The 27,842-nt window shown below is 32.9% G+C and overlaps 2 protein-coding genes across 10 annotated transcripts in view; one reads left to right on the top strand and one right to left on the bottom strand.

Annotated features, from left to right (window-relative positions):
• Positions 1-27,842, top strand: part of LOC129806456 (uncharacterized) — a 220,125-nt gene that overhangs the window by 52,018 nt on the left and 140,265 nt on the right. The window lies entirely within an intron of this gene.
• Positions 24,933-26,936, bottom strand: LOC129806457 (uncharacterized). 2 transcript variants are annotated; one of them, XM_055855059.1, is made up of 5 exons: positions 26,633-26,936; positions 26,141-26,535; positions 25,742-26,086; positions 25,523-25,685; positions 24,933-25,424 (listed from the first exon to the last, which is right to left on the bottom strand). In XM_055855059.1, exons 1-5 carry the CDS (start codon positions 26,709-26,711, stop codon positions 24,934-24,936), a joined length of 1,473 nt encoding a protein of 490 aa, XP_055711034.1. In that variant the 5' UTR covers positions 26,712-26,936; the 3' UTR covers position 24,933. The 2 variants fall into 2 exon arrangements, with proteins under 2 accessions (XP_055711034.1, XP_055711033.1); XM_055855058.1 differs by having other exon boundaries at positions 25,742-26,535.

Genomic DNA, 27,842 nt, shown 5'->3' with positions numbered 1-27,842 from the left:
TTGTTGCCATAACTTTAATGTAGAAATCTTCAAATTATTAACATCGTGGAATAAAATTTGTTTTGTCCCCTAGAGGGCTTAATATTGCGCAGAATACATATGTACTGAAATTCAATTTCAGCAATAAAATAGGAAAATTGTCATTTATAGTTTTTGAATACAGCTTTAGTTCCACTTATTCGATTTGTAGGTCACATTAATTTATTTAAATGAAAGTGGTGTTATTATGTTGTTAAAACAGAATATAACTATTGACATAGTCTGTGAAAAATAGAGACCTCTTGCGGCCAAAACCATGTGTATTCGATGTAAGGTAATTACTTGAATATTTCTACATCAAAATTATTTAAATAAATTGGAATAAGAAAAGACAAAAGAAATCAATAATGGTTTTTGCAGGGGTGGTCCTATTATTGTGGCCACCACTGTATGTAGGGGGTTCGTTCGTGGTGCAATTGGTAAGAGCGATCGGCTCTTGGGCGCTGTGACCCCTAGCTCGGCTGACAGAGTTGTAAGCTCGAGTACCGCCCGGTGCAAATGATTGAAGCGTCTAAATGGACATTTTTTACGAAACATTGTAAATCGAATATAATACATTTGTAAACTGAACACTGAAATAAATAAATAAATAAATAAATATTTTATATGCGATGAAATATGTTCGATTGTTACTACTCGTCTTTTTAAATAAGAATAGATTAATGGTGCTATTCCAATGAAAAAATGAGCATGTTTTTTAGCACATTACTGTTCTCAAGTACTAAAAAGATCATGACTATTCCCACATGTCTTTTTCATTAATGTCAGATGGCATAGTGATCGGGTGAAAGCTTGCTTTGCGGGAATATTCGAATTCGGATTTCGGTTGGGAAATCGACAAGATTAATTAATGTTTTCACTTTCATATGATTTTGTACATTTTCTTTATCATGACAGACAAGATGTAAGGTTCTTACACAAAAACTTCATATTTTTCTCCGTCCTTGTCGTGTTCCAAAATCACCAAATAGTCATGACAGGAACCAATACAAAAGAAAGGTTCAACCGAAATCCGAAATCCGAATTCGAATATTCCCTCCGACTCCGAGCAAGCTTTCACCCAATAACAATGCTATCTGACATTCAGTGTCATGTCAGCTTGGTGGTGTGATGCAGTTGGATGGTCGGGAGTTGGCAACTTTATCCTCGACAACGGGTTTTCCCAGGTTTTCCATGAGTTTTTCCGTGAATACTCAGTGGTGAAAATTCGGCGAGCAGCATTAATATTCTCTACTTATTATTTTCCTTGAAATTACGTATGGGAACAGACATGGTCTTTTTTAGTACTTGAGAACAGTATTGTGCTAAAAAAAACATGGTCACTTTTTCATTGGAATAGCACCATAATGGATGTCCTCAGTCGATACATTGACCATCAACTGGGTTATCAATTGTCGAATATATTCTCTTATATAAATTACTTTTCCCATATAATTAAAACCTAACTCTTTCTGACATAGATCCTAGACAAATGATTATTGTAAAGGACTTTTAACTATCTAAGTCCACCCTTACCGGTTTTATCCTATTCAATCTAAATCAAAATCCTTCTAGAATCCAAAATCTTAATGTTTGGCAACTCTGTTGGCAACACATCATTGCATCATGTATTAGCAACTATAAAACTTAGCGGTGCCTATATGTGTACTATATTTCCCTTCTCGAGAGTCATTTCACGAATGACGTGGTGGTTGGTGGGCAAAAATAAATAGTCGTGTGTTAAAGGAAGATGAGGATGAAGTAAGTTCTCGGTGTGTGCGATATTCTTTGACACTTTGACTGCCTGCGACACACCACAATAATGCAGGAAGTGAATTTTCACGGCGGGAAGGACACAGTTGGACGTGTGAAGTGCACCAATGTACATGGCGGGAAAAAGTGTTGTCTGACCCACCGAAAATTCACGCTCGAGGGACACCTAAAGTGAAATTTTTTACACATAGAGACAATCAAACATTTTGCCAGCAAAAAAAAGCACAGGAGGACCACAATACAAAAAGTATCAAAAAAAATCGGGAGAATAATATTTTGGTTGCAATCCGGAGCTTTTGTGCGCGTGGTTCGTGGCACAAACGCAAGAAAAAAAAGCTCAACTGTGAGGGCAAAAAGTGAACTGAAGAAGCGAGATCTAGTTTCACAATTTTTTTTCTTCTTTTACTAAAATCCAAGGTAAATTAGTGATTTTTTTTTCAACATGTCACAATGATGGAGTTTTTTTTCCATTTTTGCATCATTTTTGTTAAGAAAAAATGCATAAATTAGTTTGGAACTATTTATAGAAAGATATTCTATGATCACACCCGCTCCCATTTTTTTTTCGGTGTGCAACTCATGCCACGTGAAGTCATTATCGCAGATGATTTTTCACTGATATTGACAACTGTAAGGCATAAAAGCTCTAAGACGCGTTTTCACATAGTTTTTACACAGTGTCATTTGATTATTTGCATTGAAACTACTTAAAAAAAACAGATGAATTTCAGCCAAAGAAAAGTTCTTGTAAATTTACAAAGTGACAGATGTGAGGTTATATTAAGTATAACCTCACTTTTGTTAATTAGCATTTTATTTGGAATTCTTACGTCAAGATGTGATTAGTAAATAAAAAAAAAAACAATTAAACAACTCAGCGTCACTTGGATCAGCAAATACGTCAAGTGCTTCTATCTCTTGTAATTTTTACAAACAACTCGCATACCTGTAGGGTCGTTTGAAACAAAAAAAAATGTAGTTACCACAGTTACTGATTCAAGCGACGCGACGCTTTTAACACTGCACATTTTTAAAATTCAGAGATCATTCATAATACCATAACAAATATATAGGATAAAGTGATATAAGTTGGAATTAGTGTTACAAATTGGACAATTCGCCGGTACAAGTTGGACATGGCTTTTTTCTTGATAAATACACTACAAAATTTGTTTTAAAGCACAAGGAACCAAATTATAAAAATAAAGCATTAAAAATATACAAATAAAAATGAAGTACTAAATTTATCAAGACAAAAAGCCCTGTCCAAATTGTACCATTGTCCAACTTGTACCACTGTCCAACTTGTACCACTGTCCAACTTATACCACTTTACCCTATAGGGAGTAATGATTTAAAAGAGATAAAGCTACTCCTAAGCCAAGCCAAACCTATATTCGAAAATCTACCGGAAGCCTAAAGTGCAAGTTCACGTACTCGCCGCTTTAGCGCTAATTGTTCTGCCATTTAGAATTTCGGTCTTCTTGGCACTTCAATCGTTAACAATGTCAACAATATTGTTGATACGTGTTCTGCAAAAAGTAAATTTAAATAAATGACCGTTTTAATAAAATTACTCACTTTTGTGTAACTCGTCGGTTTAAACATTCGAATTTCCAACGGATTTCTAGGTACGTTCTCTCTGATATACCTTCGAAGCGGTACAGAAAAAACCTCAACCGGAAAGATCTCTCAAAGAAAGGTTATTACTGAACGAGAGAATAGAGTCACTTTCGTATGCCCTACCTTGGCACCGAAAAAATTTTGCATAATATTATTGTGTTTGTGTAATTCAGCGGCGTGCAAGAACCGTCGAAACCGAATAAACGTCAAATGAAACATGTACGTCAATGGTCAAAACTCTACTATAACAAACTAATTTTGACGTTTATTCGGTTTCAACGGTTTTTGCACACCTCTGATGTAATTTATCCCAATGATACTTCCTGCGGGACTGGAGTGAATTTGCGGACTTTTTCAGTCCCTAATGATGTCACTCAAAGCGGATCTCCGTGTAACCTCATTTTTATAGTGACAGAAACCTAACCTCAAAGAAAATTCCATAAAAAATCGTCACAATACAGAGAGCTTTGATATCTGTACAATGACTAGCAATAAAATGGTTAAAATAATGCATTTAATTATCTAAAATTTAAACATTATAAATTGCAACTCTTTGATTCTTACGTCACTCGGTGCAAATAAAAAATACTTCTTCAGAAAATTTACTTTTGCAAAAAATGAGAATAATTATATAATTACACTTGTCACCTTGACAATACTTTTTTAAGGTTATATTTAAGTTTCAGAAGAGTGTTCCGAGTTCTTAATTTATTAGCTATAAATGTCCTTATAAATAAATAAATTTTATTATATAAGTTGAGTAGTTTCATCCTTGTACTAAATTTCAGTCAAGTTTAAAAGATTAATATCGCTTATTTTTAGTACAAATTAGATCCATAATAGCAGAATAAATGCAATCAGTTTGACAGCAAATGGTAGTCGCAAGTATTACTAAAAATATATTTTTTTAGTAGCAAAATAAATTAGCAAATAGAGTTTTTCTGAAAAACATTTAAATTTAAAAATTTAGATAAGTTTTCAGCCGAAATTTATTCTAAAGTGATACGATATTGCAATTTAAATGGAGTTTTCAAGGAAAAGTCATTTTCCTTAGGACGCAATTACAAATTAAAATTAAAAATTGGTTGGAATAACGAAAAATAAAGCTTGCCTATGCAAATGTAAAACTGTACTGTACGTATAACACATTATAATAAAACCGTCATAAGAAAACCAAAATCTAAGTTGAATATTAATTAAAAATTCATACAACTTTCACAATAATGATACGCTTGGAAGAAAAATTTTGAAAATAGCATAAATGTTATATAGTTGTAGGTTATGATATTTCTTTTTGTGATGCAAATACACTGAGAAAAAAAGGATGTGATTAACTTTTTTCCCTCGAAATTTTAACACTTTATAGGTGTAAAAATATATCAGCATTTTTTAATGTTAATTTTACACCTTTTCAAGTGTAAAATTGACATGAAAAAGGGTAACTTTATCCATAATACACCAGAAAAGGGTAATATTTACATCGATTTTGGATCAATACTTCAGGGTAATATTAACATTTCCGGAATGTTATTTTAACTTTTCCGGATTTCTCTCAGTGTATATAACTTTAATATAGATTCTGTTTTATTTTATGTCAACAGATAAAGTAAAAGCAAGATAGAAAAGCATTATGCGTTGCGTATCCGTATGTTATTTATAATATTCTTTATAAAAAACATTTATTTAAGAATATTTCAATATTGAAATTCTATGCAATTTTCCAAGTTATTAATTTTTGTAATAATTTACTACACAAAATTAGTTTAAAAGATTGACATTTCTGATATTTGCCCTGGAATTTCATTTTTTTTTTAAAATAATATCCAGGGGTTGATTTTTTTGCAGTCATACTGAGTATATTTTAATCAGAATAACCCGGAATTAGGAGAGTCATGTTTCAAAATAATTACAGGGAGCTTTTAAGGACTTTGATAATTTTTGTTTATTTTACCTCTTTTTAAAAAACGGAAAATTAAAAAACAGATATCGAAAAACAACTGAAAACTTTTGGTAAAATTGAGGGTAACTCTAAAATTAATTTCACTCGGGTTTCAGATAATATGGCTAAACTGTAGGGGAATTCTGCGACAGTCTGACAATGTCATATGAGAAATTTCAAATTTTTTAGGTGGTAAATTTCGAAAAAATAATCGAAAATTAGATTCATATCAGTAACTAAGAGCTTCATAGAGCTCGTTTCAATGTACATTCGATGCTCATGGGCTTTAATATTGTCCTGTTTCCGAATACTACGAAAATGTGTCATATGAGATTGTCATATCGTTACAGAATTCCCCTACTGGTTCTAATCAGTCAAGACTTTTTTTTTAGAAAAATTTAACTAATAATTGGATTATTATCTTATCTATGGTAAATGATGTATGAAATTCTAAATTAAGATCTTTGATAACTGGGTTAAACTTCAGGTCTAAAGACGGTATTAGTTTAAAGTTAGCCTTATGAAAAAAATATGCCAATAATGCCGGAAAATTAACACTACACCTACCAAGGCCAGGCCAAATTGGCCGGTTTAATAACTTTTAAAAATTAACACATATTTAAACGGTGCAAAGTCTCAATCAAATTTTATGAATTTCTTAAAATAATGCATGTAAAATATTTTTCAGTGTTAAAACTTTATTTTTTTCCTCTTTCCCACGAACAATTTGTTGAGTATCCTGCCCTACTGTAGCCTGTAATTTGACCCAGTGCGCTAGGAAAAACGATCAAAAACGATCGGTAGGTTTAGTGTTAAAGGTGTAATCGTTATGACAAAAGGTGGTAATTTAACCCTATTTTTTCTCAGTGAAAAAATACACTGTTCCTACGTTATGCATATCTGCATTTTCGTACTTATTGAATATGTTTGTCCCACTTTTTTCAAATTCAAACCGAAATCGAATTTGCCAGGATGTTTATGAGAAGAAAAAGAAGAAGAAAGTAAGAGAGTAAGATAGACATATGAAAAACGTTCGATAGAGAAAGGGATAGAAAATTGATCTTATGGCGCTTGCACACCTTTTCAATTGAGTGAAATTCAATTGATTGAAATTCTACCTATTACTCTTTCAAACTTAAATTTAGATGTGACTGTATTTTTCTGCCAAATGAAAATTGAAATTTCAATTTCATTTTCAATTTTCGTTTGACAAAAAGAGACAACAATATCTGATTTTAAGTTTGAAAGAGTAATAGGTAAAATTTCAATCGATTGAATTTCACTCAATTGAAAAAGTGTGCCAGCGCCATTAGGAATTTTTTCTAACCTAAAAGCTGTGCCAAAAAGCTCCAGCTTTTCAGTGAAATTCAATCAATTAAAATTGGATTTCTTGCTCTACTGCTGCAAATGTCAGCTTTGTTTGTCTTTTTCTCTCCCCAAACATTCCTGATCTTCTCTAGATGGCGCTTCGAACAGCTGTCAATCTTATCAAAGTGTTTAGAATCTGAATTGAATAGTTTAGAACTACTCCCTAGCAAGTGACCTTCAAAGTTAAAGCCACTTTCTCACATTCACATACAGATTCGTATCGAAATTTTTCTGCACGCGTCACCGTTACACGATATATGTCACAATTGAGGTGTGCCTTATACATAGGACTCTGTGCCTTGTAAAGAGGGATAAATATTCTATATTTCCATCTAAAAAGTTTTTCGGAACTCAAAGTATAAGCTGAGTTTGGAAGTAATTTATGAGTTGGCTTCAAACAGCTCCATATAAATAAAATCCTTTTGCCAGGAGGTAGGTTTAGAATTTCGTAATAGCGCAACAGGGAAATTTTTCAAATATTTTGAACATATCGAAAGCTAAACAAAGAACATTTGCTGTTTAGAACATCTTCTGTTTGTAAAATCCCCAGATTTTTCCTAGCAGAGGCAGGTGACTTTTCAAGACCGTAATTAAAATTTGAGGTGCTATTGAGTGATGTGTTCGCGTGAAAAAGTTCAGCTAAAATCACACAAAAATTCGCAAGAAATAAAAACACATTTTAAAACTCAAGTGGTAGTCAAGTACATTCCCACACACGTGCAACATGCATTTATGTATAATACAGCAATGAACCGTGTCAACGAAATTTGGCGCGTGTGTAAATTAAATGTGCCCCCCTGGGGTGGTCGATGATCACTCTCAACTTTATGTGCTTTTCGATTTTAGTGCGAGAAATGGTCAAGTTTCTCGGTCATTTTTAGGTCATTCATTGGCAACTAGTTGACCGTTCTGAATGCGGGAGTAAATGGTTACTTCAGTTGACATATTGAGAAATCATCCTGGTATTGACTCTGTGAGAGACTTGTGTCTGCCAAAAAGTTCATTTCATTCTTAAACATTTATCACCCCATTCCTGTGTGCATACACAGGGAATTCCTTAACCATCTCTGGCTCGTTAGCAAGGTCCCCAATGAGTGCGAGGTCCAATTTGAAATATACCTCAAGTGTTGAGAGAACCCATAGCAATTTACATGCGAAAGAAACTAAACAACACAACACACGAGACAGGATAAATTAGACAATAAGAATTTAACGATCATGACTTTATAGTTGCAATAATTATAAATTGAGAAACATTTCAATGCACACACAAGCCTCTTGATAACGCGACCCAGAGTGAATGAGATGGAAGGCAGGAGAACAGGGAGAAGCAGAGTAACAAGAAAAGAGAATTACAACAAAAAAAAATCATCTGAACCAGCCCACATTCATTAAATGGCGTTATGCAATGCGTCACGTCCAAGTTGGAGAGTGTGTTCTCGGCTTGTGTGTTCAGAATGCGTATTAACCTTGGAGGACGCGCGAATCGCGAATTCTTACAGTAGAACCCGACAAGAGCATCACAATTTGCATGCATTCTGCTCTCATGAACTATTTCACTTACTCTCAGTCCAACTTTCGTGGGAAAGAGAGTTCAGAAAGCTGATTGATAGCTTAATTTTGTTGCAATTTTTTTAACATAATTTTGGTGATATTTCCAATGTCATGTGTTGGAATTACCCTCGCGTGGTTCGGTAGCTACACATGTTTTGCAGTAAATTGGAATATATTTAACCCGTTTAACCCAATTAATCAACCCCCTAATTTCGTGGAATCCCTTAATACAATTTGGCTTGATTTACCCAATATTTTTGTAGAACATGCCTGATCTTTAGTACAAATCAAAAGTCTCCAACACTGTAAGATAATAGAAATAATACCATTTTAAATTATTGATTTTCCATTATTTTTTGCTTCATTTATCTTAAAAAAAAACAAAAATAGTTTATTAACTAGTTTTTGTTTTAGTACATACATGTACTAAATTTGTATTACTCTTTTCTGCACAAATCTGTTTTCTAAACAATTTTAGTTTCGTTTAATAAAAAGCAAAAATGATTGTATTTTTTTTAGAAGACTCATTAATCTTGGAAAAATTATTTTAATTATTTATTAAAAGTTTGCTGTAACTGAAATTGGTAAAGATTTTTTTTTTAATTTCAAAAATCGTACATGATGCCTCCGATGGGTCCCGGTTAAAATCTCAAAAGCTAAAATCCTGAACGCCAAAATCCCAAAAGCCAAAATTCCGAATGAGCCAAAATCCCAAAAGCCAAAATCCCGAATTCTTAAAAGTGTGATAGCTACGTCCACGATTGCTGGAGGCAAAGGGAAATTTTCTGTATCTTGGGAAATTATTCTGACTATTTTCCTCCATATAATTTCATCTCTTTCAGGATTTTGAACATTCGGGATTTTGACTTTCGGGATTTTGGCCCTTTCCGGTTTTGGAGTTCGGGATTTTGGCTGCCTCCGGCTTCCGACACATCTTTTAGATTAGGACAATTTAATCAAAATAAATCTTCTCATCGCACTCTTTCTTTAGAGTATTGCACATGTCTGTCTCATTCTATGGCACTCAAATCCAAATTCAATTTGTTTTGACGTTCATGAGAAAAAGAAGAGGAGTGTGAATGAGTGGAAAAGACATATTCAATGTATTTAAGAAAGAAGATGATGTAAATTTTGATTTCATCAAATTTTCCTAGTCTAAAAGGTATGTCAAAGGCATTATGACTTCAGAACACTTTTAGATTGGCTAAATTTCTTGAAATCAAAATTAACAACTCTTTCTAACCCCAACATTTTTATAAGTCTATCCCACTCATTTGCTCTCTTCATCTACTTGAGAACGTTACAAAAATTCAATTTAAATCAATTGAATATGAAAATCGTTTCGGTAAAAAAAGGATACGAATTTTGATTTCATGAAATTTTTCCGATCTAAACGATGGGTGTGTTGAAAACCTAAGTATTAAATATTTACGTTAAACTTTATGTCTCCGGCACACTTTTTAGATCAGGGAAATTTCATGAAGTCGAAATTTGAATCCGTTTCTTACACGTTTTGCTTGTCTATATCTCATTTTTTCGCACTCTTCTTCTTCTTTTTCTTCTTTTAAGCGTCACAACAAATTGAATTTAGCTCAATCGAATTTGGAGTGCGAAAGAATGGGGTAGGCATATGCAAAACGTTTGATTAAAAATTAAAAAAAGGGATCTGAATTTTGATTTCCTGAGATTTTTCTGATCTAAAAGGTATGCAGGAGAAAGTAAAAATTGACTTCCCACGCCAAAAAAAAAATAATAATTTGCATATAAAAATATAAAAAGAAAGGGTGAAATAAGACCAGTAAAAATTTAAATCCGATTAGAAAAAAATAGAATAATAAAAACTTAGGATCATTCGTCAGATGTCCATTGCATACATTTCCTTTACCTAAACGCTTACTGCAAAATTTTACAGGCCAGATGCTCTTGAGGACCAGCCTGAGTCAATTTAGGCTTTTATCACCTTTTAGATCAGGAAAATTTCATGAAATCAAAATTCACATTCCTTTTATTCTCACACATTTTGTATATATATAGGTATCTATTTCATTCGTTCACACTTTAAATTCGAATGAGCTAAATTTAATTTGATGTGCTGTTTAAAAGAAGAAGAAGAGTGTGAAAGAATGAGATAGATATACGCAAATCAATTGAGAAAGAAAGAAATTCGAATTTCGAGTTCATGAAATTTTCCTGATCTAAAAGGTGTGTCGGAGCCATTTTATCTAATGTCATTGCGACGATTCTATGCACAGAAAAAAAATTTCGTTAAATTGTTCGTAAATGTTTGAGAATCCATATTATTGACCGAACAAGTTCGTAAAAGTTTGTTTACGAACATTTTTTGTGTGTTTATGAACATTTACGAACAAATAATTCTAAAAGTACAAAAATGTTCGTCAAATGATCGTCTTACGAACAATGTTTGTTGAAAATGTACAAACTTTTACGAATTTGTTTGTGGATTATACGATTTACGAGCATTTCGTAAGTCTGCCATAGGAATTTACAAACATTTACGAACAATTTCACAAACTATAGTTTTCTGTGTGACAGCTTAACCGAAAGTTTCCAGAAAGCTCCCTAATCCATCCACCGCTAAGAAAGTTCTCACGGAAGGGCAATTGCAGTGGGAAAGGCGTGAATCGAGGTTGTACTGTTCAATTGAGGTATAGAGTGAATTATATTGAAATCTCTTTTGCTGTTGTCGCCGCAGCAAATCGACTTCTAAACACACAACTTTGCATATATGCGAAAATCATGAGCGCAAGAGACTTCATCTAGTGCGCGCGATGATCGTGAATTTAATGTCTTAAGAGAAGTTACTCACTGCTGTACAGTTGGGTGTTAAGAAAACTAACGTGGAAATATATCGAAGACGATATTTCTCACCATTTGCGAACACATCACATCCCATTCCACCCTCCCGTGCACGATCTCATGTCACCTCCTTTGGGTAATATTCTTTTCGTTTGGATGTCATGCAATGAAAGACTGCGACCTCACCAGTGAATTATGTGTGAGTCGCTCAAATTCTCTGTGATTATGTGCAGAATAGATGATTGCAGAAGGTGAAGAAGAAAAAAACTATAAATAAAAATAGATTGTGGAGGAAGGAACAGAGGGGCACTATATATCTAGAAAAAAAAAAGAAGAGCGTCATATCGAATGGTGAATTACAGTCGTTATAGACTGTTATTGTGAGTAGATTAATAGAATTAGCTAACTGATTGAAGAGATTGCAAATAATAAATAAATAATGCTCGCCGGTATCTCTCACACACTAATATACATAAGCATTTACACAATTTGCACATCCTGCTTAATGATTTTATTTTTATCCACGGAATCAGTGTAACATCCAACAATATTGATCACTAATCAAAATGTGTCAATGATGGGCACCTTTTAAGCTTATTATTATGTTCGTGTAATTCTCCATTTTCAACCAATGTGGACTTTTTTACGCTTAAACACTGACTGGATCTAGATGTCTCACAAGATACTCAAGTTTATGGATAGTTCTTAACCATTTCGAAGCTTTTTACTTGAATCACCGTGGCTGAGAGCAAAAGAGGGCTATTTTAACAAGGATGCACTTTCAAATACGATAGAGGGAGGTGGGGCTACACTGAAATACGAATTTTTAAAAGAAAATTGGGCTTCAACGTAGTCTAACTTCATTGTAGAATTAAGCAAAATTATTTCAAGGAAAAAGCATCATTAAGAAATATGCGAAAAATTGTATACCGATATGGCCTCACAGCTTAAAATAGCCCTACCTCCTTTGATGTTTTGTTTGCTCTATAAGCGATTCATTTATCTTTCACTTTTAAAGGTTAATATGTAGTCGAGAAGTTATACAAAAAACTGACAGCTGTCAAATTTTTAAATTTCAAAAAACTATCGAATTGTAACCTAATTCCTAAATCTTTTAAATTTAATTATTTAAATTTTGGTTTAATTTAATTGATTTAGTTTAATTTAATATAATTGATGAATTTAAATATTGATTCACTATTAACATAAACAGAAACAATCTTTAATGAAAACTAATCAATTTTCATGAAAAACACCGAAGGAAAACCTTCTTGCACTTCACCATAAATCACAAGACTGCTAGAAACACAATCGATCTGTCACATTTCTTGTAAGACTCTTTCCACACTGAGTTTTTATAACGCTATTTAAATTCAAATTATACCTAAAATTTAACGGTCTTTGTGTTAATACATCCTAAAATGAATAAATATTTAAAAGCAACATGAATTCATTGAATATTCGAAGATTACATACATAATTTTAATTAATTTATTTCCATGGCCTAAATTACACTCAAAGTGGCCGAAATTAGAAGCTGGCCGAAATATCGCACACTTCCCCTATGTGAAAAAAATCAATGTTTTGCACATTTTTCTGAACCTACAAAGTTGGTTCTATTAGTAATATTTGACATCGATAAAATAACAGGTAAACTGTCAAGAAAGCAACTGTCAAAAATGAAAAAAAGCACAAGATATGGAAAAAAATTGAACAGGTCTGTCAAAATGACAACTGAAAAAAAAATTTGACAGTTCGGGCTATATGAACTATATGAGTCCGATATCTGTGACATACTCAGATCATCACATAAAACGCAATCAGAAAAAATGTAATTAAATATTCTAGGTATGAATTCTGAGATGGTGAGTTTTTCATGTGAGAAATTCACGACTCTGAGATCACTTTAAGCAAGCATTTTGTCAAACTTTCGTAAAAGCTTCCATGTAAATATTCTTAAATGCTGTAAGTCTTTCACATGATACTTTTTTGTGAAAGCTTCACCAAACGCTTACAGGAAACAATCTAAAAACAATGAGTTTCTCATGTGAAGAACTCACGCATCTCAGAATCCAAACCCTGGATCTTGATTCTTCGGAATTTAAGAAATTCGTGACTTAGATTATTTGGCATTTTTTTGTTTGTATTTCAATATATTTTCGTGATTTTGGTCTAATTCGGACTTTGGCCGTTACGGGATTTTAGCCAATCCGCATTTTAAGTAGTTCAGGATATTGGCTATTCAGGAATTCATGCTATCCGGGATCTTGACCTTTTCGGAATTTCGATCTATTGGGATTTTGGGTCATTTCAGATTTTGAGGACTTCAAAATCGGTATTTTGATATATTCGGGATTTTAGTTTTTCAGGACAGGTTTTATGATTTATTGGAGATTTTAGCATTTCGTGATTTTAACTCATTCGGGACTTTGGGTCGTCGAGATCTTAACCAATTTGGAATTTTGATTCATTTGGATTAGATCAATTCAAGATTTTGGCTCTTCTAAATTTCGACTAATTTGGGACTTCGAGCTCTTCCAAGAGCCATTCCGGATTTTGACTGCTCGGGATTTTAAGTTTTTCGGATTAGCTTTCGATTCATTCTGAATATCAGTTTTTCTTGATTTTAACTCATTCAGGATTTTGGCTCTTCGAGATTTTGATCTATTCGGGATTTGGACCGTTTAGTGATTTTGTCCAGTTCGATCCATTTTTGATCCATTCCAGACTTTGACTAATTCAGGATTTTCAGATTTTAATCCATCCATCCGGGATTTTAGCTTTACTGGATTGGCCTTTTGATTCATTCAGAATTTCAGCTATTCGTGTTTTTAAGTCATCCGGGATTTTGGTTTTTCTTAATTTCGACTTATTTGGGATCTTAATCTATTCTGGATTTCGATCAATTCAGTATTACGGCTTGTCGGGATTATATCTTCGATTAATTCGAGATTTTAGTTTTTCGACTCATTCGTAAGTGCAGTTTTTCATGTTTGTAATTCATCTGGGATATTATTCGCTTCGGGTTCCCGATCCACTCCGGATTTTGAGCAGTTCAGGACTATATGGAATTTTAATTCATTGAGAATTTTATACTTTTCGGAATTGGATTTTTGATTCATTCAGGATTTTGAGTCTTTACGATTTCGATGTTTAGAATTTTGGCTTTCGAAATTTTGACAGCCATCTTTAAAGCTTAATTTTCTAAATAGTAAAACTTAAGCTTAGAAAATTATCTTCAGAAATATTTATACATTATGAATTATTGTATTAAAAAATTATTTTGAGAAACAATAAATCCTAAAATTCCAGAGAATTTTGGACTTTCAGACACTAGACAAAAGACAGTTTAGAATACAAATAGAAAGGTTTAGAATTTTGAAATTCTGCGAACGATCAGTTTGGATGACTAAAAGGGTATTCCGACCCAAATTTATCCACATGGCTAAACTTTACGAAATTCGTTTAGAAATTCTAAACTTTAGAGAACTAGTTACTTTGTTCTGAAATCGCTTAATAAAAGAACAAACTTTACGATTTTTAAAACTATTGTAATTAAATTGTTTAGAAGGGAAATTAAGAAGAAAAATCAAAATCCGTTAAGTTTGTGCCACATTTAAATATCGTTACAAAATTTCTAAACACTAGCAAGATGCATATGCATAATAGGTATCAAAACTAGCCCTAAATACACCCAATGCTGATCAAATTAAACCCTTAAAATTAGTAAAACATCCAGAACGATCCACCTTGCAAAATCCATCTGTGTTTGCAAATGAATTTGAGGGGGAGACAACTCAAAATAAAAAAAAAAAACGAATAAAAAAAACTGCAGCACGTTGTCACGACATCAATCGACACACAATTCACTGTGTCACACAATAATGTGGAATTTTCTATCTCTTTCTCTCCTTTAACGCCGTAAGCATTGAAATGTGCAGAGAAACGGCCTAAAAAGAGACGCAATATCCACGACAATATATATATATATTGTCAATTGTACCTGGTGGATACCCAGAGGCATTGGAAATAATAAAAAAGACAGTGATGAAGGTATAAAATATTTACCGTGCACGGAGAGCTCAATCATTAATTAATAATTATTATTTTTAATTGACCAAGGCGCGCGCGTACTTTTGTCGGGTCACACACGGGATGACGACAAGGTTATTTTATTTTTTTTCCCCTGATGACAACACTTTTTCGCAGATTCCTATCTCACGTGCACCCAGGGAATTACCTATTGGAAATATTTTGTGCTAATAAATCGCAAAGATTCATCGCGAGGAAGCGCATACTTAAGGCATCAAGATTAAAGTGAATGGAAGAGATTGTGCAAAAGTTTTCAGAGGAGGATTGGATTAGCATCAATTCGATGGTAGAAGATTTTTGAGAATGACTATATCATATTGACAAATAAGTTTGCTGGGAATTGAGCAATTTTAAAATGACAAAGACTTATGGTAGCAACTCCCTGTAATGACTAAAATTGTGTCCTACATTAGCCCTAATTTGTATTCCACGAAGTAACATTGATATCTCAACTTTATGTTTTGTTGACAAAGTTGCAAGAAAACTTTTCTCTAAACTTTCATTTTTCAGCTTCAAGTTTTCCTCTTGCATCTTAAGCACTAGCTTTCACCTAAAAGCTTTCGTTTCGAGCTTTAAGTTTTAGTCCTGATTATAAAGTTTTCATTTCGATTTTTAATTATTAGACGTGCACTTAAAGCTCTCGAATCGAGTTATATATCGTTGTAGATTTTGACCTTGTACTTCAAGCGAACTTCATAAATTTCAAGCTTTCGCTTTGTACATCGAACTGTCGTCTAGAGCTTTAAGTTTTCATCTTGCACTCTAATTTTTAACCTTTTCCCTATATGGACCCTACCAGTTTAAGCTTCAATTACTTATTTTGGACTACAGGTTTTCATCTCGTCCATTAGTTCGAGATTAAAGCTTTCATCTTGAATTGCAAGTTCTAATCTTGGATCTGAAGTTCTTGTTTTCGTCCTGAAAGATTTCAAGGTTTCAAGATTTCGTCTATGCCTTTAATCCCTCGTTTTTGGCCTTTGAACTTTGATCTGGTTTTCAGGCTTTCAACTTGGGTTTCTAGCTTAAATCATAAATCTTAGTTTGCTTTTGCCTTTTTGCTTTTGCCTAAACGTCAGAAAGATTTTTTTCCAAATGATGCAGATGACTTATACAACCTGAGAAAGAGCATATCTACCGTTTGGCTCTGGAGGGTCACCAACGCTAAGACGGCGGTGGACGCAAGCATTGCTTTCTGACAAATCTTTATACATATCTTAATAAATGTATCCCTTTTCTTCTGCTTTCAAGAGCACTAGCTCAAAAGCATGGTTATTAATAAAATAAATAAATAAATAAATAAATAAATAAATTAGAAGCTTTTTGTTATGGGCCTAGAGCTTTTACTTTACACAGAAAATCTTATTAGTGGATTGCAAGTTCTAGTTTTGAACATCAAGAATTCGCATTTGCCTAGAAGTCTTCTGCTGGAAATTTTAGTCGTTATTACAAAACTTCCATTTCGAACTTAAAAGCTTCGTCATGGATTTCAAACTCTCGTTTTAAACCCAGAAAAGCTTTCAATTTGAGTAGGACACCGTCTTAATAGATAGATTGCTCAAGTTTTGAATCTCAGTTTTTCGTATTTGGCTTGGAGAATTTAGAGCTACAAGTTTTAAACTTGATTAAAAAACTTTATTTTGAGCTTCAAGCTTTCGGTTTGGTTTGCGAATTTTCAACTTGGATTTCTGCCATAAAGCGGTCTTTGTACTAGAGATCTAGCCCAGTTTCCGACAGTTTTTATTGCTTTTTTCAGAATTTAATAGGTCATTTGGCCATGATAATCCAGTCCTAAGTCAAATTTGTTAAAAAATTCTAATTGTTGTAAAATTCGAGCAGTTAAGCCATATGACTAAGTCTCAGGTCTGAATCCAGTATAAGTCTTGAATTATAAGATTTTATTTTGGGCCTAAAGTTTTCATTTTGGACAGGAAGTTTTCGTAATGGACTGCAAGCTCGAGTCCTAGGTCTCAAGCTTTCGTATTTCGTATGAATAATTCGTTTTTAGTTCCAAATTTTAATCCTGATTAAAAAACTTTTATTTTAAGCCACAAGCTTTCGTCTTAGACTTTATGTACTCTTTTTGGCCATCGATCTTTAATCTTGGACTTCTAGCTTCGATCTTGAATTATAAGATTTCGTATTAGGTCTCAAGCTTTCGTATTTGACTTTGAGAATTCATTTAGAATTCCAAGTTTTAATACATTTTGAGTTTGAAAATTCAAGTTCTCGTCTTGGCTTCCGGACTTTCAACTTGGGCTTCAAGCTAAAGTCTTGAATTATCTTCTTTTTGTTTTGAGCTTAAATTTCTCCTTTTGAGCAGGAAACTTTCAAGCTTAAGACCTGAATATCAGGCTTTTGTATTTGACTTCAAATATTCGTATTGAGCTTCGAGTTCCAGTCCTAATTACAAATCTTTTAATTTGAGCTTTGAGCTTTCGTCATAGACCTTATGCTGTCTTTTTGGCCATTGATCTTTAATTTTTGACTTCTATCTTAGATCTCGAATTACAAGATTTCGTCTTAGGCCTAAGACTTCACTTTGGGCAGAAAGTTTTCAATGAACTGCAAGATCAAGTCCTAGGTCTCAAGCTTTCGTGTTTGGCTTTGAGAATCCATTTTGAGCTTGAAGATGTGAGGTCTTGTCTTGGCTTCCCAAGTTTCAACTTGGGCTTCGAGCTTAAGTCTTCAATTATAAGCTTGTTGTTTTGGGCCTAAAGCTTTCACTTTGGATATGAAGCTTTCGTTTCGGTAGCTTAAGTTCTGAATGTCAAGCCTTGATATTCGGCTTTAAAAAATCGTTTGAGCTCCAAGTTTCAGTCCTAAGTATAAATCTTTGATTTTGAGGGCTTGAAGCTTTCGTCTTAGACTTCACTCCCCTTTTGGTCTCCGGACTTTCAGCTTGGACTTCTAGTCCAAGCCTGGAGTTATAATCTTTCGTCTTAAACCTGAATAATTTTTTTTTTTTGAGAAAGAAGCCTTTGTCCTAGATATCTAGCTTCTGTTTTGGGCTTTGAGCTTTTGTCTTAGCCTCAAATTTTCCATTTCTATGTAGAAGTTTTCGTCTTTAACCTGAAGATTTCATCTCGGGCTTCAAGATTTCTTCTATAGTGATTGAGTGACTTTCTGTTTCTTTCACAAAGAGTAAACATGGAAAAACCATTGCAAGCCATGGAACGAGCCTCGGTTAAAATGGCTTTTTCCTCCTTGAAAATCATTCCTTTAATTTTCCTGAGTAGCACGAAACATTATTTTTTTCCTGAATCCAATAAATTCTTCCACTAATATCTTCATTAATTATTAAATATTTTTTTCAAGTTTATAGACGTAATAATTGGAGAATACTGAGTTGAACAATTTTTCAAGATATTTAATATTCACAGCACAGTCATTGTTAGTGCTAAAATCAGATGAACAATCACACTTCGTAATAAAATGCGTATGAAGCATGTGTTTCATATGGATCACGCATGATCATAAAAGCCAACTGGTGGATAAATTCACATGCAATCATGAGAAAAATTATTAGTAATTTAAGAAATAAATTTAAAAAAAAACACCACATATCTGTTAAATGGGAATTTTGTCTTTATAGGTTAGTGATCTTTTTATATAGGGATAGGCTTTTAAGCTTTGTACACAATATGGCTTCATGAATCTGATCTATATCGAATTATTTTCATAGCTAGTCTCAGGTCACACATTTCATGAAAAAAAGAGATCGGAATTATAAAAGAAATATGGCAAAAATATAAAGTGTTTGAAGCCAGAGTGTGTGCGAAGCCTGAAAGGCTTCCCTTATACACTGAGAAAAAAAACGGGGTGCGATTAACTTTTTTCTTCATAACTTTAACACTTTTTATCTGTAAAAATTGATCAACATTTTTTAATGTTAATTTTACACCTTTTAAGGGTAAAATTAACATGAAACAAGGGTAACTTTAACCCCCAATACACCTAAAAAGGATAATATTTACACCGATTTCGGATCAATACTGCAGTGCAAAATTAACATTTCCGGAATGTTATTTTAACTTTTTCGGATTTCTTTCAGTGCAGTGAACTTATTGTATAGTACTACAATTTTAAGATTTATTGTACAGTGTGGTTAAATTATCGTCGTCTAAATCAGCAATTGTTCTATACAGCAGATAAAACATTTAATGGTTCAAACCACTTTCTGTTATTATAGTTCTTTTCCAAGAACTATAATTTCTATTATTTAAAACTTTGATTGATAATAGTTCCTTTATATAAAAGAATTGTTTAAGACTTAAAAAGTATTTAGGTCAACTATCGAAGCGACTCACTTCCCCATCACAATTTCAAAACTAAATACTTAAATATGTTGACAAATATATTAAAGAAAAAAATAAACAATAACAAAACATTGAATTTCCGCAGAAGTTTCATTGACGAAGGCTGTTGAACTCCTTGAAAATCCAATGAGGAAAAAAATTAGGTGCTTATTGTACAAATTATAAAATTTATGTGATCCTTATCAAGTATGAATATTTTGCAACAAAGTGATTTATGAGACTGTTTATGCCTAAAGTGAAGTAAATTTATTGAATGAAATAACTTCTTTGAGGTCAATTTTTCCCCACAAAAGATGCAAAAATTTTTATGTAAGAGAGGAAATACTAAAGGGGAAATTAACTATATGTAGTCCAGCCCTGCTGAATGAAATTAAATTAATTTTATCTGCACTCTTTTTCGACATGTACCACCAGTTATGCTCTGCATCGAATGGATAAATATATATGTAGTGAGAAAAAGGCACAAAGAATTCAAGAGTCATTTGTTGAAAATTCCTTTCTAACACACCATTGCCTCACAATAGATTTCTTCAGTGTCTTATAGACCTTTTGCACTTACAATCTCTCTCAATCCATTCCATCTTTTGCATTGAGGATAGCTTTTTTTAATTTAAAAAGCTACTGCTGCGTCTTATGCGGTTCAGCAATAATAAACATTGAGAAATCCCTCAAGTTACGCGTCATCATTTCGATATTAAATGGAAATTGGAGGAATTGTACATGTGAATGCATAGTTGATGCTTTTGAGAGGAGATGGATGTACACAAAAAAAGCTTTTGCATATATTGCCAAGACTCTTCTATGGCATGGTACAACATTTGCCAAATAGAACTCATGAAAAAGCACGAGGGAATATGTGCATATATTTATGTTGGTAAATGAAAGATATTTAATGTAATGAGCATAACTAAAATGAGAGCTTTCCATTGAACGTAGCAGTTAATTAATACATATTTCTGTGAATGCAAAGAATGAACAAAAAGTAAACAAAATTGATATACTAATATGTCCTATCAATAAATTAAGGCAATTCTATTATTACACTGAAAGAGAAATCCGAAAAAGTTAAAATAACATTCTGGAAATGTTAATTTTACCCAGCGGTGTTGATCCGAAATCGGTGTAAATATTACTCTTTTTACGTGTATTAGGGGCTAAAGTTACCCTTTTTCATGTTAATTTTATCCTTAAAGATGTGTAAAATTAACATGAAACAAATGAACAGTGAACGGCGGTTAGTAAAATTGTGCCGATCTGGAGGTAAAAATCGATAAAATGAAACTCTTTTGCTAAGAAATCGACAGATAAGAACAATTTGGTGAGAAATTGACAGATCGGGATGTTGAACATGTCGTCTTCATCAACAAAAATCGGCAGATCGGCACGATTTTAGCGAAAAATCGGCAGATTTAAGTGTCAGTTCGCTCTTATGAAGTATAACGTTTGTTTATGCTCGTGTAACATTATAAATTTCCTACAGACAATTCCAGTGGAAATTTTAAAGTTCTGTACTGGAAACAATAATCGTGTGCATCGTGGTAGAGTTATCTACCCCTCATCGTACCCACTTTTTTCTCAGTGTAGAATGTTTCTAATATGGAAAATTAACTTTATAATCTTATTAGCACAGTCAAATCCAAAGCACGATCGAAAATGTCAAAAGGGTAAATTTTGTAGATTGTTAGTTGCAATCATATTCTCAAGACAATCTTATTCTCTTCCATCAAATAAGAATTATAAGTATTATTAAAAAAAATAACTCTACGAATAATAGAATTATGATTGCTGTTAAGAAGAATTATGATTGCTACAGATTTAACGGTTTTTATAAAGGAAGTTTAACAGAATTGACGGAAACACTAGACCTTTCTTGACTTTCGCAATTTTATTCTTTACGACGTTTCGAGGATGAATGTCCTCTTCATCTTCATCCTCTTCATCTCTTCTGTGTCGATCAGTCAAATGGTGAACTTTAAAGTGCAATCTGTGATCCAAGTCCAAAAAAGTGTAACCATTTCCCGCCTGTACGTGATTTTCCCAACAAAATTCGATACCTGATGAAGAGGACATTCATCCTCGAAACGTCGTAAAGAATAAAATTGCGAAAGTCAAGAAAGGTCTAGTGTTTCCGTCAAAACTTGCTACACCCCATCGGACCGAAATTCTTCACAAGGAAGTTTAAACTATCTTCTGGCACAGAGTAAGAGGACCCAGCGTTAAGGCTTTAATTAAAGCCCATCCATCGATATTATTTTAGGCCTTAACGCTAAGATTTGAATGATAGATCTTAATTAAGGACTGAGATTTTTTATGTACATGAAAGACTAATGAAATTATCTCTGACACTTCCTGTTTTTAATTTTAAATTTTGTACAAATGGTAGAACTAACAATCACAGTATAATAATTTGATTATTCAGTGATAACGATTGAATACTTTACTCCAAATCTCATGCAAAAAAACTAAATATTTTAGGTTTTCAATTTGTTTAACGTTATCTATTGTCACTAGACTGTCAGGACATGTTTACATGTTTTGCAGTGTTATTAAAACTAATATTAAGAAAATCACTCAACTTATTAAGAATCTTAGTAAACATTTAAAAAAAATAAAGAAAAAACTCTTGGAAAATATTCCATTTTGTCAGTGACAGCTGAGCACGTGGAAGATGAGCACCATTAGTTTCGATGTTCGCCGCTACGAGCGCAAAACAGTCTACTTCATGTATATTTTGTAAGGGGTATTTTCTATGGGAGCTTCTTAAAAAAACGGTACTCTGAAAGAAATAATTTGCAAAGGGGTGCAAAAGGAGAACAACCACTCCATAGAATTAACCAAAAAGGGTAGTAACCATGGCTCCAATCGACTTTTTTGCAAAAATCGATTAATTTTAATCGATATTTTTGTCAATTCGAATTCAATCAACTTTTACGCAAAAGGGTGCAAAATTTTTCATTGTGTGCAGAAAGGCTATAATGCATCCTTTTGCAAATATTTTGCATTTTTTTGCAAAAATTGGTACCATTTTATTTCTACTCCTTTTTTGTAAAAAAATTAAAACACATACATACTTTTTATAGATAACATATATATTTCTGGTGGTTTTGTGTATAATAAATTCTCTTAGGATTTGTACATTCATCTAAACTAGTCATTTCAAAAATCACATCAACATTTTGTCTTCTTCTAATTTTAAAAGCATTAAAATGTCGATCTTCAACGCATATTAGTTTTTTGCATATCACATATAATATTTCATTGTTTAACAAAAAACATTGAATTTCGAAAAAGTCCATTGCGTGATAAATTACATCATTAGAGTTCAAAGTCTCATTGAAAAATTCACAGGATTTGTATATGTAATTTGTACCTTCAATATCAAAATTGTTCATTTTTTGTAGCTTAGAATAATACATTTTTCTCTTTATCTCATCCGAAGTAATTATATTAATATATTCGCAGGGTCTTATATTATTATGATTTTTTGACCACTCTTGATGAGTAAGAAACATATGTGCAAATTTCAAATTTGCTTTTAATGCCAGAGACATAGATATATTTCTTCTACCAGAAACGATTTTCGCATAATCTTTGAAATCAGCATGTTTGGCTTCAAATCTGAAACAAGATAGCTGCCTCAATGGTCCACTTTGAATAATTATTTTTGCATAGTGAGTTAAAAAGTGAAATTTCGGCTTAAGATTATCCTTGAAAATTATCTGATACATTGTATTTAATTCCTGAATTAAATTTCGCAAACTTTCAATATCTTGGTGAGAGACTTTGTATTTTAAAACAATTTGAACAATTTTTTGAAGATTAATAATCAATTTCCAAGCCGAATTATTTTTTGGCACTAAGTCCCCTATTAAGAATGTGATCACAGTTATGAATGTTCGTGATTCAGCGGCACTCATACGAAATTTTTTATTTTTCAAGTGGCTTTCTTTTATCAAAGTTGTCGATTTTGAGTCAATTTTCAAATATCTGAACATTTATTTTCTAGAATTAAGTGTCTGAAGATTGAAGTATTTTGATTCAAAAATAAAGTGATAAAGTGCTTTTGATAGGACATAATGTAGCACTCCCTCAAAAAGATCATGCATGATATCTGCACTGTAATTTTCTGTGACATGAAATCCGTAAACAGAATTAAATACACTTTCTTGACTGATTCCCGTCTCTTTAACGTTAGCAGTAGCTAGGTCTTGGTCATAGTTGTTTCGATTGCGTAGATAATCTTCATATTCAACAGTATCTTGTTGTAGATCACATTTCTTTCGTTTACAAAAACGACAACAAAAATTGCTTACAAATGATGAGACAAAACCGAGTATTTTATTGAGCTCTGTATTATCGCCAATAATAAGAGCCAGCGAAAAATAAACTGTAATCCTAATCCCATCAACTACAATATCCAAACCGTCAGACTGTAGAGAATTTATAATATCAACAAGAGGTTCGAAAAACGTATTAATATTCTTATTTGCCGATTTCTGAAGTCCAAACATTATGGGAAATATGTATTCCAATTTAGAACTAACTGATTCTGGTAAATTTATAAATTTCATATAGACTCCCTTTATTGAATGAGTGGTAGCATGTGGACCAGTCTGATTATTAATTTCAAAATCGTCGCTGTATAGCAGAAATGGGAAAACAATTTTGTCTGGTAGTCTAATATGGCTAGTCATATAAGTATTGGCATTGGTAAAATTAATCACATGAGTTGTTGTACTTACTGATTTCAATAAGTGATCATACATGTTTTGAAAAACGTTGGGAAGTTCTAAGAATTTTTTTAAGATGAAATTGAGGGGTAGTAGATGTGCTACGTCTCCATCATTAATGCAAAATTCCTCAATATCTTGATAAATATTAAATGTTTTTAAATATTCAACAAATTCATATTCTGTCTCTTGTCCTGAAAAAGGCTGATCTAGCATGTTCGTAACAGTTTCAAAATCAAGTTTTTTAGATTTGGGTAAGTCATTTTTAAAGTGTTGCGATAATATGCCCCCACAAAATTTAGTTGTGTCCTTTATGATTTCTTTCACAAACAATACGTCTTCTCGTGAAAAATTATTTTTAGAATGAAGTGTTAACAGATTTACAGTCATTTTGTTTTTAAATTCTGCAGACAACTCTTCAATATTTAAAACAGGAGCGGTAGGGACATTATTGACATTAACCAAATGCATTTCAATATCATCATTATTCACATAATTACTTGACTGTTCTTCAAAAGCTTCTTGAGTATTTTTATAATGTCCATTCAGATGTTTTTTAAAAGACTTTATGTGCTGAAATCTTTGTGAACAATTGTCCTGACCGCATAAGAATATTTTTTGGCCATGAAAACTTTTTAAATGTTGAATATAACTATCAACGTCCGTAAATGGCACGGGATTTTTACACTTTGAACAGAACATTTTAACTGTTGTCGATACTATTATTCACATCTTGAAGAAAATCATTAATACGTCCAGCAAATTTTTCTTTGTCAGTCTCAAGTTCAAGGCCATAGAAATAAATTCGGATAAAATACCATACATCCTCACATTCCAATGCATATTGACCTTTATGCATAACGTGATACGCCTTGAAGGCAAGATCAACAGCCTGTTCGAGGGTATCAACTTCGAAATTCAAATACCTCATACAATATACCCGGTACGACGAAGGTTCCAGTCGGTAAATTATGGGATGAAATGTCCTGTTGGTGTCGTCCAATGCCTTTTGACGCATTTTCAGATGGTTTTCCAGATCTTCGTTGTTTTCCTGTAGGTCTATCAGCATGCACGATTGAGAATCAGCTATAGTCGGTTTTGATCTCATAGTCTTCATTTGTAATTTCTTGTGAAACACAACGTGGGGCTTCAAAACCGCATGCAGGAGCAAAAACAGAGCATTCTGTTTGGAATCTGCAAGAGTAAAATAAAAAATAAAATAAAATTAAATTAGCAATAAATATCTTAATTCTCGAAGCATATCAATTTACTTTTTTAATCGACAAACTTACTAGCATCATCTGTTCCATAATCAAGAATATCTCGCAACGCTTTCTTTGAGGTAGGATCTTTTATGAATCTCTTCAAAATTGGAGCAATTTGATCGAAAAATGTTTCCCACTTATTGTGTAAAGATTGACTTTCAGGATATAGTTTATCAAAATCTCCAGCGATCTATAAAAAAATATTTTATTAAAATAAAAAGAATTTATAAAAACCGAATAATTTACCAGAAATTTCCCATTTTTGTGGGCGTAAAGTGGCCACTCGTTTACAATGTCATCAAGAGCACCATTGCACAAATCATGTTGTCTCAGAGGGAATGTCTTGTCCCAAAAGTCCAAAGTATTTTCAGAGAAAATTTCTTCAGAAACAGCTGTCTTTAAAATCTCCTTCAGACTACAAAGATCCTCACCACTTTCCTCTTCTAAATTTTGCAGATCTTCAACCATGCGCTGAGTAGAATTATCTCCGGTCCTCTTTCTCTTTTGTGCTCGCTTCCAGTTAGAGAATTTGCAATAGAGAAGTCCTCCATAGGATTTTCTTGTGTGGCCTTTCGGTTGATAGTAGCGCTCCTGACACAAAGCATGGTTAAATCTTGTGAGATCTGCATTAATTTCTGCACTTACCTTTTTCTCATTAGGGAAAATATCCTCTATTTCCATTGAAACTGTTTTCATGATCTTGCATGTGAGCTCCACGTTGTGATCTCTGGCATATTGAATTATAATCCTTATAAGTATGTCGCGGTGACGATCATCTAGGGAACCTTTTTGAGAATAGTATTTCTTTACGCGGGATCCTTCGGCACATTCAAGAATATCTTCAACGTGGATTGGAGTCCACGTTGAAGGCCTCGCAGCTCTCCTTTGTTCCAAAAGGAAATCTTCTGCAACAGAAGCTGCGCCGGCTATCCAGTCCTTCCACCTCTTTTTGAAAGTTATTCTCGCTCCATGTGCGGGGAGTAGCACCTCGATATCATTCTCATCAGCCTCTCTCAGACGAGTCACCGTGACTTGCTTCTCTGTGACAAAATAAAAAGAATTTGTGGAATTAAAAGATAAATTTCCTGGAGCTCACTTACTAAGAGGTTATGTTACAAAACAAATTCATTTACTCACCCACAAGTCCTTCAAATAACTCAGTAACACCAAACTCGCAGCACAAAGTATAAAGCTTTTCTTTTTCTCCTTCTTGCATTGATTTTCTTGCGAAATTCAATTAAATTTTAACAAAATTGACAAAACGATGCAACCTGCTTCAGAACGCCATCACCATGACTGTCAAGAAAAAACTCAATATGGCGGCGCTGTACCCATTCCCACCGAAACATCCTGAAGGCAAAAGTTCGCAAAATTTTGCATCGGAATGGCAAAATTTCGCAAAAGTTTGCAAAATTGAAAATATTTGCAAACATATGCCAAATTTTTGGACAACTGAAAAGTGATCACCAAAATCAATCGAATTTTGCGTTCTTTTGCACCCCTTTGCAAATTATTTCTTTCAGAGTATGAAAGATAGGGGTTAATTCAAGCTTTAAGTCACCTGGTCAAACGGTTTTGTTCACGAAAGTCATGAATTTTAAAATAACGAACAGGAACATTGAACTTTTAGTGTCTTAATGGCTCTGCCACACCTTTTAGCTCGGTATAATTTCATGAAATAGAAATTAACATCTCTTTCTTTCTCAAATGATTTGCATAAGTCTTATTCAACACTTTCGGACTCAAAATTAGACTGAACTAAATTAAATTTGTTGTGCCGTTTAAGAAAAGAAGAAGATTGCGAAAGAGTGGGATAGACCGGATAGACATGTGCGAAACATTTTAGAACAAAAAAGGATGTGAATTTAGATTTCATGAAATTTTCCTGATCTAAAAGGTGTGCTGGAATCAAAAGGATTTGTTCTAATATTATCATCAGATAAAGTTTTTCCAAAAACTCAAACATATTGAAATTAAGATGTTAAGCCATTTAGCTAAACGTTTGATCTTAAGCCCTTAATACAGTATTCAATTCTGATACAAATTTCTAAACGGTAGAAAATTATTTTCTATTTTTTTACCATGATTTACATTGGAAATTAACATAAATGTTTAATTTTTATGTGTTGTGTTCGTACACTGTGCACTGGTAAAAATTAAAGGATCAAATTGATTTAAATTTGATCCTTTTGCAAAATATGGATCAAACTTCAAACTCTGAATGCACATTTCTCATAATAAAACATGTTAATTTGATCCATCCTTTGCAAAAGGATCAAATTTGGATGATTTGATGCTTTTATTTTTACCAGTGTAATAATTGTGTTAAAAAAAATTACACAATTAT

Source organism: Phlebotomus papatasi, chromosome 3, assembly GCF_024763615.1.
Source record: "Phlebotomus papatasi isolate M1 chromosome 3, Ppap_2.1, whole genome shotgun sequence".
Taxonomy (NCBI): domain Eukaryota; kingdom Metazoa; phylum Arthropoda; class Insecta; order Diptera; family Psychodidae; genus Phlebotomus; species Phlebotomus papatasi.
This window is presented reverse-complemented; position numbering and strand designations above follow the sequence as displayed.

What these genes read in the sequence shown, in the direction of transcription:
- LOC129806457 (XM_055855058.1), bottom strand. Translation starts at nt 26,711, where the DNA reads ATGCAAGAAGGAGAAAAAGAAAAGCTTTATACTTTGTGCTGCGAGTTT. An exon ending in GTTATTTGAAGGACTTGTGG is followed by an intron (nt 26,536 to 26,632) that starts GTGAGTAAATGA and finishes ATTTTGTCACAG; the next exon opens with AGAAGCAAGTCACGGTGACT. An exon ending in ACAAAAATGGGAAATTTCTG is followed by an intron (nt 25,686 to 25,741) that starts GTAAATTATTCG and finishes ATTTTTTTATAG; the next exon opens with ATCGCTGGAGATTTTGATAA.